The sequence below is a fragment of the Muntiacus reevesi genome, chromosome 17 (assembly GCF_963930625.1).
Source record: "Muntiacus reevesi chromosome 17, mMunRee1.1, whole genome shotgun sequence".
Classification (NCBI taxonomy): domain Eukaryota; kingdom Metazoa; phylum Chordata; class Mammalia; order Artiodactyla; family Cervidae; genus Muntiacus; species Muntiacus reevesi.
In genome coordinates this window covers 10,284,238-10,299,428 of record NC_089265.1, presented here as the reverse complement: position 1 = coordinate 10,299,428, position 15,191 = coordinate 10,284,238, and the positions used below count along the sequence as shown (strand labels likewise).

The window sequence follows — 15,191 nt, the reverse complement described above, 5'->3', positions numbered from 1 at the left end:
CTTTAGGAGTAAAAGAAAAAGCCTGGGACTTCAAGCAGCAGTTCTTGACCATGGGCTGTCTCTAAGAATCACCTGAGTGCTTCAAAATCAACCAGCAGATGCTGTATTTAAAATGGGTAACCAACAAGGACTTGCTGTCTAGCACAGGGAACGCTGCTGAATGTCATGCGGCAGCCTGGATGGGAGAGGAGTTTGGGGGAAAATGGATACATGTATATGGTTGGCTGAGTCCCTTCCCTTGTACACCTGAAACTATGACAACATTGTTTGTTAATCGGTTTCACCTCCATATAAAATAAAATGTTTTTTAAAAAAGATTAACCAGTGGGAAAGTGGGGAAGGGAAATTTCTGAACAGATGGCAGGTGTGAACGTCCAGCCAGGGCTAGAAGCAGTGCTGTAGGGAACAGATCTAGGATCTGTTCCTAGAATGGGCTATGCCATTTCACAGTAGTTGGGTCTTCCAGTGGCCCCTAACCTTTTTCCGGCCAGGCTCTGCTGCAGGGCATCACTTCTAAACTGTAGTCTGGCCTGTGGGTATGCCTTATAAAATACTATTTCCTAATGGTGCAGGCGTGCGTGCTAAGTCGCTTCAGTCATGTCTGACTCTTTGCGACCCCATGGATTATAGCCCATCAGGCTCCTCTGTCCATGGGGATTCTCCAGGCAAGAATACTGGAGAGGGTTGCCATGCCCTTGCACCAGGGACCCATTTCGTGGATGACAATTTTGCCACAGACTGGGAGGAGGGAGGGGATGGTTCAGAATGATTCAAGCACATTACATTTATTGTGTGCTTTATTTCCATTATTATTATATCAGCTCCACCTCAGGTCATCAGGCATTAGATCCTGGAGGTTGGGGACCCCTGCTGTAAGGCACATCAATGTCACCTCCTCCAGGAGGTCAGGACCCTTGGCCCCCACACATGAGAAATAGCCTAGCACCATTCCCTAGCCAGCCCCATGTCCCCACACTAGAAAGCTCTGGAGAAGGCAGGCATTCAACATCCCTGTGGCTCCCACTCATAGCCCCACTTACAGGCAGAAACCTGGCACACTGCCATAACAAATGGTACTAAGTGAGTGAGTGAGTGGATGAATGAATGGGTGAGGGGCTTCCGGAACAGAACTGATCCCTAAGTACCCCAGACCCCACAGGGATATGCATCAGAAGGGCCCAAAAGTCCAGGGAATGTTGCTTCTCAAGAGACAAGAGGAGGAGAAACCCGGCATAATCCTGAAGTCTCACAGCTCCTTTAGGTGTGTTTATCTTGCCTTTCAGACCCTGCCAAAGCAAAACAAGTCAAAAGACAGGAGGTTGTGGGGAACAGAAATAAACACATGGGGCTGGGAAAATAGGCTCTGATGCTCTGCAGCTGCAGAACAGAGCCCCAGGGATAATCTAGACCGGCTGCCCTTTAAGGAGGCTGAACTTTTCTTCTCCTGTGAAGAAAGAACTCCCCGTGCCCCCCAACTGGCCTGCAGCATGAGGGCTCTGTGCTGCCCAGACAGGGCACTGCCCTTTCCCCTGACATCCACGGCAAATGTGGTCCATATGTGAAGGACAGGAGCCATTCCACAAGCCTAAGGAATTTCCAGCCAGGCTCTGCTGGAGGGCATTGCTTTTAAACTGTGGTCTGGCCTGTGGGTGCACTTTATAAAATGCTATTTCCTAATGGTGTGGGCGTGCGTGCTAAGTTGCTTCAGTCGTGTCCAACTCTGAGACCCTATAGACTGTAGCTGGCCAGGCTCCTCTGTCCATGGGGATTCTTTAGGCAACAATACTGGAGTGAGTTGCCAGGCCCATGCCATGCCCAGGAAGGTCAGAGGATCTTCCTGACCCAGGCATTGAACCCTAACTGACTCTAAATATGGTGCTTTATGCCTCCTCAAAGCATTTTTGTTAGGTCTTATTTGATCTTTACAGTCCTCCTCTGGGATGGCGGGTATGATACCCATTATACAGATGAGGAAACTGAGACTCAGAAGGAAAGTGACTTCCTCAAGGTCACGTGATAAAGTGGCTACACTTGGTCTCCAGTCCAGCAGCCCCACAGGCCACTGTACTGTGTCTTTGATTGGGCGGGGCCGGGGGGGGCGGGCAGTCTTACTTTCTGGGCACAAAGAATAGCAGAAGTATCTCCCAATTATCACTGTCTTTTTTATACTGGATTATTTTTTCTTAACTGTTGACTCACCCATTGGCCCCCTCAACTCTACCGCATATTCTTTAGAATCCAGGAGCTTGTCTTGGCTGATTGTTTCTCTAATGCCCTATGGGGCTTCAGCAGTGGTCAGCAGTGAAAGAACCACCCATAATGCAGGAGATGCAGGTTCCATCCCTGGGTTGAGAAGACCCCCCGAAGAAGGAAACAGCAACCCACTCTAGTATTCTTGTCTGGAAAATCCCATGGACAGGGGAGCCTGATGGGCTACAGTCCATGGGGTCGCAAAGACTCAGATTCGACTGCATGCCTGAACAATAACAACAACAATGCTCTAGTCATGGCTGCCTGGCTCCCAGCAGGTGTTCAATAAAAATGTATCTGATCAAATAATAAATGAAGGCTTTCCCTGCTCAGTCCTGAAGCAGGGGTTCACTCCCATCACTGCAGGAGGATGTTACTAACAGAAACTCTGCTGGGAGCTGGATTTGTAGGAATTTACTGGGCGGCTCGGGTAGGGAGCTGAGTCCTTTGCTTTGCATTTGTTCCTGGGCTTTTCAAAGGGCAGTGAGGGGTCAGATAGGGTCAACAGACCTTTAGAAGAAGCAAGAAAAGCTGTAGAGCCAGGACAAAGGCCATGATCCCAAGACTCTGTTATATACACAACTGTGAGGAGGTGCTGATGTTCACATGGCATTCCTCTAAAGCCTTCACAGACCATTGCCTTAGCTCCAGGGTTCATGACCAATGCTATTGGCCTTTCCAGCCTGGATGGGAGAGGAGTCTGAGGGAGAATGCGAGCATGCTAAGTCGTTTCAGTCAAGTCCGACTCTTTGCGACCCCACGGACTATAGCCCACCAGGTTCCTCCATCCATGGGATTCTCCAGGCAAGAATACTGGAGTGGATTGCCATTCCCTTTTTCAGGGGATCTTCCTGACTCAGGGATTGAACCCAGGTCTCCTGCAGCTCCTGACTGCAGGCAGATTCTTTACCTCTGAGCCACCAGGGAAGCCCTTGGGGGAGAACAGATACATGGATATGTATGGTTGAATCCTTTTGCGATTCATCAGAAACCATCACAACATTGTCTGTTAATTGACTATACCCAAATACAAAATAAATAGTTTGATTTAAAAAAAAAAGAAAAAGAAAAAAAGACTGTTGGCCTTTCCTAAAAAGGCTCTTTCACACCCTCTGGCTTTGTTCATCCTGTCCCCACCCTTCCCTGTTTCCTCTCTCCATTCTGCTCTCTTTCAAATTCAAGGTCTGAGACGCTTGGCTGGAATGCTTCCCCATCTGTGTATTCTAAATCCTTGTTGTTTGTTTTTAGTTTTCTTTTATTTTTGGGTGTGCAGCAAGTGGGATCTCAGTTTCCCAATCAGGGATCAAACCCACATTCCCCCTGCATCGGAAGTGCAGGGTCTTAACCACTAGGCCACCTAGGAAGTCCCAAAATATCTTCATTCTCTCTCACTCTCTTTTTCCTTTCTTCGTTTTTTGCTGCACCATACAGAATCTTAGTTCTCTGACCAGGGAGCGAACTCATGCCCCCAGGATTGGGAGCATGGAGTCTTAACCACTAGACCGCCAGGGAAGTCCCTCTAAATCCTTGAATCCTGCCTGCACACTGGGTCCACCACTTACTAGCTCTACCTTGGGCAAGTAATTTAATCTCTCAGAACAGTTTCCCTATCTGTTAAATGGGACAATGACATACACCTTAAAGAGTTCTTCTAACATGTGAGGAGCTTGGGGTGGGAGGTGGTGGTGATGATGAGTTCTCAGTAAATAGTACCAAGCTCCATATAAGCCCCCAGGATCCTGGTGGGAACAGAGGCACCAGGACAAGGCACTCGCTCAACCTCTAAGTCAGTGAATCAACCAGCCATCCTGCCCTGACCGCAGTATCCACAGGACCTCCTGGGATGTGTCCACAGGCTCTGCCTACCTCTCTGTTCCCTCAGAATTCCACAACAGCACTCTTTGGAAGAGTGGCTGAAATTCAGCACCAGGGGAAATAAGCCCATCTGAACAATTGGTTCCAAGTACATCCCTGAGGCAGTTTTCCATGGTCAAAGGACAGGAGGGGAAGTGCACCCGTGAAATGAACGCAGTGGCAGCTAACTCTGATCCAGTTACATCAAAAAGACACGGAGGTGGGACCTCCCTGGCTTACGCTAGTGCCTGCAGCATCTTTACCACCCAGCCTAAGATGACTGAGTACAGGGTCACCAGGATTACGAACAATTCCTGAGTTGGTCGAGTTGCTTTCTCAATAAACACGTTAACCATTCCTGGTTTTAATGTATGTCTGAACTTAAAGCTTTCTTCATACAAAACCCCACATCAAAGACTAAAACTTCAATTCTTCAGGGATTCCAAGGCGCTGTTTTTGTAGAAAATGCCTCGCTCAACCTTTGGTCTGAGGTTTGTATTACTAAAAACTTTCTTCAGGGCAGATCCCAGAAACCACCAGCTTTCTGCCAAGGAGAGGGGGATGCTGTGGTCCTCCAACCTCCTAGGAGGATGGGTGTCAGCTGAATATGGTTCATGCAAGAAACAGGGATGCTTTGTGCTCAGGGGCCATGCTGTCTCCATGTGCGACCAGGGTCTCTTGATGTGCGACCCCACGGACCATCGCCGACAGGCTCCTCTGTCCATTCGTTTCTCCAGGCAAGAACACTGAAGGGAGTTGTCATTTCCTTCTTCAGGGGATCTTCCTGACCCAGGTATCAAACCCACGTCTCCTACATCTCCTCCACTGGCAAATGGATTCTTTACCACTGCACCACCTGGAAAGCCCAGAACACAAATCCTAGTGGGCCTGTTAGTGACCTACCAGTATCCTCTGATTCTCTGTGAGATCGAGGATTCTCCAAGGGGGCTGCGTTGCCCCAGGGCCCAAGCTTCAGCTCTTCTCTCTCTGTTTTCTCGGCTGGGAACATCAGAGGCTCTCAGGCAGCCCCCCTATTCCCACCACACTCCCCACTTCACCCCCTGATTTCTTAAAGGAGCCCAGCTTCGTGTTTTTCCTAGGCTTCTTGGATCTATTCAAAGCCATCAAACCAAGGGCGGCTCGGATTCATCGGAACCGAGCGGCTTTCTGCATTGAGCAATCTGAAGCTCTCCTGGAAGGGGTCGCTGGAAGCTTTCATGAAAAATCACTGGATTTGTTTTCGGAAAGCTTAATACAGGCTCTTGGCAAAGCGGAAGGCCGACAGGGCCAGATCGTGTGCAGAGCAGTGGAGAAAAGAGGAAATTGCGGTTGGAGAGGTTCAGAGGGTGACCTCAAGGCCACATGGCTGGGTCAGAAGGGCACTCAGATCTCAGGATTGCTGCTCTGCAGCCCGCCTGTCCCCTCTCCTTCTCAGGAAACCAGGGATTCTGAAAAATAGGATTTTCTCTAAGGGAAGTAACTCAGCGAGAGCAGAGCAGAGGCAGCAGGGAAGCCCGGGCCCAAAGTGGACCTTTCCGTCGGGGCAGAGTCGGCCCGCCGGGTGCCAGCTCCGGCTGAGATGCTGAGGGCCACCAGGGACGGCTGGGGCTTCAGTGGCCTGGTCCGGGTCCTGCCTCCAGTCTGGGCCTCCACCTGGCTGTTCACCTCCCACTGCTGCCACATCACATGCTGCTTACACTCATCCTGGCTGACCAGAGACCAGGCCTGACCTCCCATCCACGGATCCCCAGATACCTTCCTGGCCTCGGTTTTTGACTCCGGCTTCCAAACCTTGGCTGCTGCACCAAACGTTTTGGGTTTATCAGACAGTGCTCTGCTGTTTCACGTGAGGTTCTCTACCTGGAATTCCTTCACCTTCTCCAGACACCAGATGGACACCAACTTGGTTTTAAAGACTTGGATCAAAGACACGTCATCCAGTGACCCTGTTTGTACATTCGTTTCCTACAGCCCCTCTGAGGAATGTTGCACATCCTTCTCAACTGCCAGCCTCTGAGCTCCTCAAGGTGAGGACAGGTCTTCCTTGTGGGGCTCTCAGGCTCTCACCAGGGCCTGATCTCCAAGCAAAGTCCCAATGAATGTTCGCTGAGTAAGCGAATAACCAACATTCTCTTCCGTAAGTGTTTCTTTCCTTCCATACATCTACCTTTTCTCTGTGACAGAAGTGAGACAAACCCCTCACCCTCTCGACTCCCTTCCAAGCTGGCTCTGTGCTGTGCTGGCTGGGTTACTGACCCACAGCTTTCAGGCCTTGCCTGTCCCTGCTCAGTTCTTATCAGGTTCCCAGCACTCCTTATCTTCCACGTCCCTGTGCTCACTTCTCTCTCAAGTGTTTCCTACTCTGCTCCAGCCAGCTTCTGAAGCAGTATTTCCTGTTCAGGTACTCAGTCACGTCCAACTCTTTGTGACCCCATGGACTGCAGGACCCCATCTCCCCAGCGGGGAGAGGGAGGAGGGGAGGGGCAAGACAAAGGCAGGGGATAAAGAGGTACAAACTATTAGGTATAACACAGGGATGTTTTGTACAGCTTGGGAATAGAGCCAATATTTTGTGATAACTGTAAATGGAGTATAATGTTTAAACATTATGCATCACTATATTGAACATCTACAACACATGACATTTTATATCAACTAAACTTCAATTATAAAAATAAATTTTAAACAATGAGCAGTGCTAAGGAAGAAATTAGCAATTTCATATTAAACCCACTAAGGAGAGTGGCCCACGAGGACCCCCATGCTGACCCCCATGTCAAAGGCCAGAGAGAATGAATCAGAGAATAAGAGGATCCAAGATGGCAGCACAAGGACTGCTAGTGGACTCCAGACCCGTCTTGGGTCTTGGCTCTGCGCTTGACGAATGCCGCTGGGTCTGGGTGGGCTCCTGATCCTCTTCCTCAGCCTTCTTATCTAACAGGCACATGATTTATGCCTCCTGGATAGGACTGGAGAATTAAGTGAAATGTGGGGCACAGACACGTTACTTCTCCGAGTACCAGGTGCTAGTGGTGAGCAGCCCTGAGTGAGTGCCCACTTTAACTTGGAAGTGTGGTTTACTTTCAAATCATGCTTTTGCTGAGGTAGTCAAGTTGTGCCAGGAATAAGATGTGCATGCGGTTGGACTAACAGATGCAAGTGTACATAAAAAGTCTGGGAGCTCTGTCCCTTAGGTATGAAAGAATGCTAGCTTCTGGCGCTACACTATCCCAGACAGGTTCCCTGGCATGTCCAGAGACAGGGGTGGATGGAAGGCAATTCATAGACTCCAGTGGATGGTCTGTGCATCCTATATTCTGAAAGAGGGGTTTTCCAGGTGGTGATAGTGGTAAAGAATCCATCTGCAAGGCGGGAGACATAAGAGACTTGGGTCAGAAAGATCCCCTGGAGGAAGGCATGGCAACGCACTCCAGTATTCTTGCCTGGAGGATCCCAAGGACGGAGGAGCCTGGCGGGCTATCGTCCATAGCGTCTTGAAGAGTCAGATCCAACTGAAGCGACTGAGCGCGCGCACACACACACATATGTTCTAAAAGAGAGACAGAAGGAATTCTCTGGCGGTCCAGTGGTTAAGACTCTGAGTTTCCATGGCAGGAGGCATGGGTTCAAACCCTGGCCGGAGAACTAAGATTCCACATACCATCAGGCATAGCCAGGAAACAAAACAAAACAAAACAAAACATTGAGAATCTGTTAAAGCAGAGACAGAGATGTCTCAGCAGCAATGGAAAAGAACTGTCTAGAAACCACAATCCTGATCATTTATTTTGAGCTTATATACTGCATGCTAGGGTGTCCACTGGTTCCCCACCCTGCCAAACACTCAGAAACCTACTTCCCTACATACTGAAAACACACACAAGGTGTTGAACATTTTTCAATTTTTCTGAGATGTTACTGATAGCTATCACTAAGCTCTGGCTTGGAATTTACCCTTGGCCCCTCCTGCATACTTTTTCCCATGTGAATCCTAATTGAGGAAATATTTTTAAACAATCTGAATTTACATCCTGCTTGAAATTCACGCTGTGGGGCTTAAACAACACAGATCCTTTACTTACTCCCTTGCTGCAAAAATACTATTTATTTTTCTTGCAAATGGACCATCGATGAGGGTAAAACAAATGTCTTTCTGTCTTGAGATGTGTAAACCTAACTTTTTTTTCCTGGCCAAACTCTCAAAAGCCAAACATGGTACCAGCCTTGCCTCAAACAAACAAACAACAATAAAAGACCTTTACCTCTCATCAAGCAGAAATCAGAAGCTCTGTATTCTATCTAACCTCACTTTGGCCATGACCTAGCTGGGAGACTATGGGAATTCTGTCCAGCTGTCTGGAGTGGAAGAGGAGATGGTTTGAAACACCATCCAACCCCTATGACTCTAAAATCCTAAGACTCTAAAACCCTATGACTCCAGGCCAAAACATGGATAAATAATTACAAGATCTTGTTCTGAAAAATAGTTTAACATTGACTTAAAACATGGGTCCTGAGAAATCTTTGCTATAATGCCTTCTTCAAAGGAAAACCTCCAATATCCGATTCTGACCTGAGGAGGGGTCTATGTTTTTTCTCATCAATCCTTTTAACGTAGTAACACCCCCACCTGCTGGAGTTTTAGGTTTTTGCTGTTAAAGGTGGGAGGTGGTGGTGAAGGTTTAGTCGCTAAGTCATCTTGGATTCTTGCGACCCCATGGACTAAGGCCCGCCAGGTTTCTTCGTCCATGGGATTTCCCAGGCAAGAATGAATACTGGAGCCATTTCCTACTCCAGGGGATCTTCCCTTCCCAGGGATCGAACCTGGGGGTCCTGCATTGCAGGCAGATTCCTTCCCGCTGGGCCACCAGGGTAGGAGGTGTTTGGTAAAGTTTCCAGGCCTCGGGGCAAGCTGGGTTCCTAGAGGAGGGTTCCTCCTCTACCACATCCTTTTTTGAAGGAAGGTGGAGCCCTGGGCTGAGAACTTTTTCCTTCACTCCTGCAAACTCATGGCGGGGCGGCCCTGGGCTGGAGGAATGACTAAGAACCCCCGCAGAAGTAGGCACTCAGCGTGGGTCAGAATTTCCTCTTTTCTGTAAGATGATCTCCTGGCCCCTCCTCAGAACCTCAGTCCCAGGGATCCAGTGAACGCCTCTGGGACCACAGTCCGTGGAAACATAACCAGGAGTCTGACTACAGTGTGGGTTTGGCATGAGCAGAGGCAGGCTGGTGGGTGGAGGCCGTGGGAAGGCCCAGGTCTCAGCCCTGAAGAGCTTCAATCGCCCTCCTTCAGCCTCAGGCCCGGTCACCCCTATCTCCAGGTGGGGGCTCCTCGAAGCTGTTTAAGGAGCCCACTCCTCCTCTTCAAGACCAGGGGACTGGGAATTCCCTGGCGGTCCAGTGGTTAGGGCTCCACACTTTCACTGCCAAGGGCGTGAGTTCAATCCTTGTGTCAGGGACCTAAGATCCCACAAGCTTTGAGGGGCACCAAAAAAAGGTGCAGGGGCGGGGATGCTTCCCTGCTGGCTCAGTGGTAAAGAATCCGCATGCCAATGCAGGAGATTCAGGTTCCATGCCTGATCCTGGAAGATCCCACGTGCTAAGGAGCAACCGAGCTTGTGCACCTCAACTATTGCGCCTGTGCTCTGCGGCCTGGGAGCCACGACGACAGAAGCCCGTGCACCCCAGGGCCTGTGCTCTGCAACAAGAGAAGCCAAGACAACGAGAAGCCTGAGCACCACAACTAGAGAGCAGCCCTCACTTGCAGCAACTAGAGAAAGTCCATGTGCAGCAACAAAGACCCAGTACAGCCAAAAAAAAAAAAAAAAGACCAGAAGAGGCCTTCCTCTCATTCCAGAATCAGAGAAGGCCAAGGTCTGGGTGTTCTGCCAGCCTCTGCTCCTTGCCCTGAGAGTTTCTACTTCCCACTCCAGGCCTCTGAGAACGGGAAATGGACAAGGCTGTTCAGCCTGATGGGTCTGCAATGCTTATGTCTGTCTTTCATGCCTTGCATGCTGCATACAGTCCCCTGTCGATGGGGTTGAACCTGAAAAGCCACCCACTTTCCTGCTCCATCACCGATGGAGACATTCTGTCCCAAATGTCGGGGGCAGTTATCTGAGCTCTGGGCTTCAGGGCAAAAAAGAACCCCAGCAGCGCCTGAGAAGGGGCCGGCCAGGCTCAGAGTGCAGAATAGAGGCTCCATGGAATGGGATTCGATGCCCTTCCCCCAAGCCTGGGGGAGCCCCCCACCTCTGCGACTCAGCTCTCCCCCACACCCATTCCTCCATGCACTGTGCCCCCAGCTTCGGGGCCCAACCCCACCGCAAAGCCCACCCAGCCGGGCCCACCAAGGCAAGGTAAACAGAGATGAAAACATCCCCGTGGGCTGCATGGTGACTGACAGCCCATAGTTCTTCCAGGCTTGCCCAGCACAGCCCACCCCCTGCTCTTGAGTCAGCTGGAGAAGCTGCCAAAGAATCTGACAAGCATCCCTGGGTACACACTGGGTGGGCAGTGTCTCTGCTATCCCTCTCAGAGGTCGTCCTTCCACCATCCTTCCATTCCCACCATCCCATCAGGACTTCTCTATTTCACAGGGAAATGTCAGGGTCCTTCTCAGCTGCCTTGGCACTGTTCTACCAGAAGTCAACAGTCAACAAAGGGCTGCAGAAGGCAGTGTTCAAGAGACAAAGTAGTTTGCCCAGCTCTCAAAGAAACATGACTCAGATATATCACTGACATCCTAGATCAGATCTAGACTCCCTTCCTTTGCCTTTAATTTTTTTTTTTTTTTGGCTCCTGCATGGTCCAACTGGAGAAGGCAATGGCACCCCACTCCAATACTCTTGCCTGGAAAATCCCATGGACAGAGGAGCCTGGTAGGCTGCAGTCCATGGGGTCGCTAAGAGTCGGACACGACTGAGCGACTTCACTTTCACTTTTCACTTTCAGGCATTGGAGAAGGAAATGGCAACCCACTCCAGTGTTCTTGCCTGGAGAATCCCAGGGATGCGGGAGGCTGGTAGGCTGCCGTCTATGGGGTCGCACAGAGTTGGACACGACTGAAGCGACTTAGCAGCAGCAGCAGTGTGGTCCAACACATCTCTTCTAGCTGATACATTCCCAGTCAAGCCCTTGGCTGTCCTTGAAAGGGACTCTAGATAATGCTAGAAAGCATATAGATTGCTTGTGAATTACAGCATCCAAGGTAAGGTATGGAGAAGGACACAGCAGCCCACTCCAGTATTCTTGCCTGGAGAATCCAATGGACAGAGGAGCCTGGCGGGCTATGGTCCACGGGGTTGCAAAGATTTGGACACGACTCAAGCAACTTGGCAGCGCACAGCAAAGGAAGATGAGTGTATGGGGTCCCTGTAGATATGGGCATACCTGTCCTCAGGTACACCCATAGCTTTAGAGAGACAAAAAGCTATCATGTACCTTTCTCCTATTGGATCCTTAATCACTGTCCTAGGAAAGGAAAGGGCAGAGGAAGTAGGAGGCAAGATAAAGATTCAGGGACTTTGGAGAAGGTACTATTCAAGAGCAAGGCCTCTTGGCCCTGCATAGCTTGGATGGAAGTGTCACTTTAAGGACCCACTGAAACCAAGGATCAGCCTTCAGGAAACCCTCACGCTGGGTCCAAAGTGTGCACCTACAGTGGAGTCTGTCCATTTCCCCAGGCCCTGGATTCCTGGAGAGCCCACACGAAAGCCCATATGCCTTAGAAGAGGGTAAACAGCTTGAGCCTTTACCCAGATGGTATATTTCAGAGCCCGCAGAATACTATGTACTACTGATACCATTTTTTTAACTTGGCTAGAAAACTCTATTCATTGAAACTTGGCTTGGAGGCTTGCTGTTCTCTGGCAATCTCTCCAAGGTTCTACATGGAGCCATTCATAGTGGAAATAAGCCCTGGAAAAGAGTGTTATAACTAGATAAACTGACTTCCCTCGTAAACACTGTAGGAAGGACCCTGGTTGGAGAGACATCCATTTCTGAACTCAGTGGTCTGCCAAATGAGATCGCCAGCATCACTGCTCAGTTAGTGGCAGAGGAAAAAAACAAAGAGGTTTCTGCTTAGCCTCAACATAATCTTTCCCATATAACTATCCAGGTAAGTCAAGCTCTTTAATGTAGTCAGTAACTGAATTTTAGCAAGCATCTCTGATGATTTGAGAAAGTCTGTCTGAATTGGTGTATTACATAGGACACTAATAGTTAATACCAAGTCCTAATCATGTGTCCTAACCACCAGTTACATGGATTGACTCATTTAATTCTCACAATGACTCTATGATGTAAGAACGCTTTTTAATCCCATTCTATAGATGAGAAAACTGAGGCACACATTACATTGTGAGGCAACCAGAAAGAAGCCTGGGCAGTCTGCCTCCAGATTCCTTCCACACAACCACTGAAAACATAGCCTGTGCCCCTGGGGTATAATTCTCTCTTGCTGGACGAACTGAGCCCTAGAGCAGGTAGGTAGCTTCTTTGACACTGGAGTTGGGGCCAGTGACTCCATGTTCCAGACCCCAAAACTTGTGGGGCTGCTTGGGGCAACAGCCACACCCGTGCCAACCCAGAATCCAGTGACTCCAACAGAATTTCCTTACTGGCATCCACTGATCTGTCTCCTTTCTCTCCTTTCTCCCCTTTTGGACCTCGATCACCTAGAACAGAGGAGGAAAACCCACATTAGAAATGGAAATAAATCCACATGGTGAACAAAGTCTTACCTGCAGGAGACATTAACCCCAAACCAGAGAAACGCTGAGGCAGGAGCCCGCAGACCTGAAGGACATGTGTGGCAGGAAGGCAAAGAGCTCGAGTCAATTATGCTGTCTGTCCAGTTCTCCTTGGAAGCCGGGTGGGTGGGCACCAAGCCGAGAAGATTCCTTCCCTCTTAATTAAAACACAGAGGCGCATCGCAGCACAGACTTAAAGGAGTGCATGTTATCCCACAGGGAGAAGACAAAGAAAAGATATTCCTATTAAATAGCCAAAATTTTAGAAGCTCAAATCCAAGGTTGCTCTAATAAGCATGCAGGGAGAAAAGGAAGCAGGGAGGGTCTTCAGTTAAAAGGAGAAACACAGGTTCTACATCAGGCAGATTTTTTGGTGGGCGAGGCTATACAACATGAGGGAGAGTTTCCAGGGAATTGTGGCATTTCCTTCCCAGGATATGGTTAAAAGAACAGAGCTCTATTCTCAGTTAACATCTCACTTTACAAAGAAGTTGAAAGGTCCTGACACCACTCAAGAGGACATTAAAAAGACCAGGGGATTCCATCCAAGGGCCTCCAGAAAGATAACTGTAAATCAAAAGCTTATGGCTAATTCTCTCACGAAAAAAAAGAAGCCAACAAGTTCCAGGGAAAGATGCCTTGAGTGATCCAAGTTTTGAAAAAAAAAAAAGGCAACCATATATGTAAATACGAATGTGCTTTTGGAAAAAAGTCTAACAGGATGTGCTCCAAAGTGTTTACAGTAGTTACTCTGAAGAGTAAGCACATAAGAGACCATGAAGGAGGGTACTCACTGTTTACTTTAGACTTTATACATTTCTGTATTGTTAAATTGTTTTTAGTAAGCATGCACTGCTTTTGTAATGTGTTTTAAAATCAATTTTTTTAAATGTGGATTATAAGAGGAAGGAAAACCTCAGTCTGTTTAATCACCAGTCAGAAAGCAGAATAAAAATTCCCAGTGATCCAAGATTAACAGGTCATCTTTGCTGTGGGCTGAGAACAAGTGAGGAGGCAAAGGCCAGGGAAAGAGTGTCAGATTTCTTCTTCTGCAGTGGCGCTAGGAGGTCTGGACACTTGAACATGAAAAGATGGGAAGGACTATAAAGTGGGCTCCCCTGAAAATGAACAAGGTGACTATTAACATGAAGGAAAACAAGTCAGAAGAAACACTACTGACAGTGGAAATCTGAGAACTGGTTAAAGTTTTAACTATTTGGGGGGTCAGAAGAATATGATCCCCCATATCCACAACTGTAAGGAATCTGGCAGTACTGGGGGGAGGGGCTGTGCTGGGTTTGCAGCGTCTGTTCTCCTGACCTGGTTTCCTCTGGTTACATCACTGAACTGCAACCACAGGAACACTCCCCTTAACTTCTACAGTGCGGTAGAGTTTACCGTGTTTTCACTCATATACATTCCATGTAATCCTCATGAGAGCCCAGTGAAATATGGAATCATGAGGGTTTCTAGTTTAGGGATGGAGAAACTGATGCTTAATGGGAATTCCCTGGTGGTTTGGTGGTTAGGACCCCATGCTTCCACTGCAGGGGGCACAGGTTCGATCCCGTGTCCAGGAAGTAAGATCTCGCATGTCACATGGCGTGGCCAAAAAGGAAATAAAGAAGCAGATGCTTAAGGAGATTCAGTGACTTGCTCAAGGTCACTCAGCAGGTCAGTGGCAGAACCAGAATTTGAGACCGGTCCACACTCCAGTGCCCACGTTGGTGTGCAGGGGCGGGTGGTGAGCAAGCATGCTCTGAGATGCAGTGTTACCTTTGAAGCCACGCATGCCCATTGGTCCACTGGCTCCCAGCTTCCCTTCGTCGCCCTTGGGGCCAGGCAGTCCTGGGGTCCCTCTCTCCCCTGGCAGACCTACGGAGATGAGAAAGTTGTGGGGCCTCAGACTCAGAACTGGAAGGGCCCTCAGTGATCATTGTCTGGCTCAACTATCCATCTTCCCATTGCCTCTGCTTCTTGATATTTTTTCAGTTAAAGATGCTGCAAAAACAGAGCCCAAAAGGCCAGCACAAACTCTCCCTGTCAGCACCTTTAACCCAGTGAGTCTGCACCCATCCCCAAGAAAGGTCCAAGTCTACTGTGAGCAATGTCAGAGGTGCCAATCTCATTTGGGCGAGATCTCTTTAGCTCTACCTATGCTGGAGATTTAGATTTGCAAAAAAAACTTTGAGTCTTTTGAATGTGCCAGGCACTGTCCTGAATGCTTTTCATTAAGTATCTTATTTAATCCTCCCCATAATCTGAGGTGTCATTCCACCTGCATTACCAATGAGAAAACTGAGACCCAGAGAGGTAAGGCAACCTGCCCAA

The 15,191-nt window shown here is 48.8% G+C and overlaps 1 protein-coding gene across 1 annotated transcript in view; it reads right to left on the bottom strand.

Annotated features, from left to right (window-relative positions):
• SCARA5 (scavenger receptor class A member 5) overlaps nucleotides 1-15,191 on the bottom strand; it is a 128,173-nt gene that overhangs the window by 21,081 nt on the left and 91,901 nt on the right. Inside the window, exons 6-7 of the mRNA XM_065908193.1 lie at nucleotides 14,637-14,735; nucleotides 12,729-12,785 (exon numbers count right to left, since the gene is read on the bottom strand). Of these exons, the coding sequence (XP_065764265.1) occupies nucleotides 12,729-12,785; nucleotides 14,637-14,735 (156 nt within the window). The remainder of the gene's footprint in view (nucleotides 1-12,728; nucleotides 12,786-14,636; nucleotides 14,736-15,191) is intronic.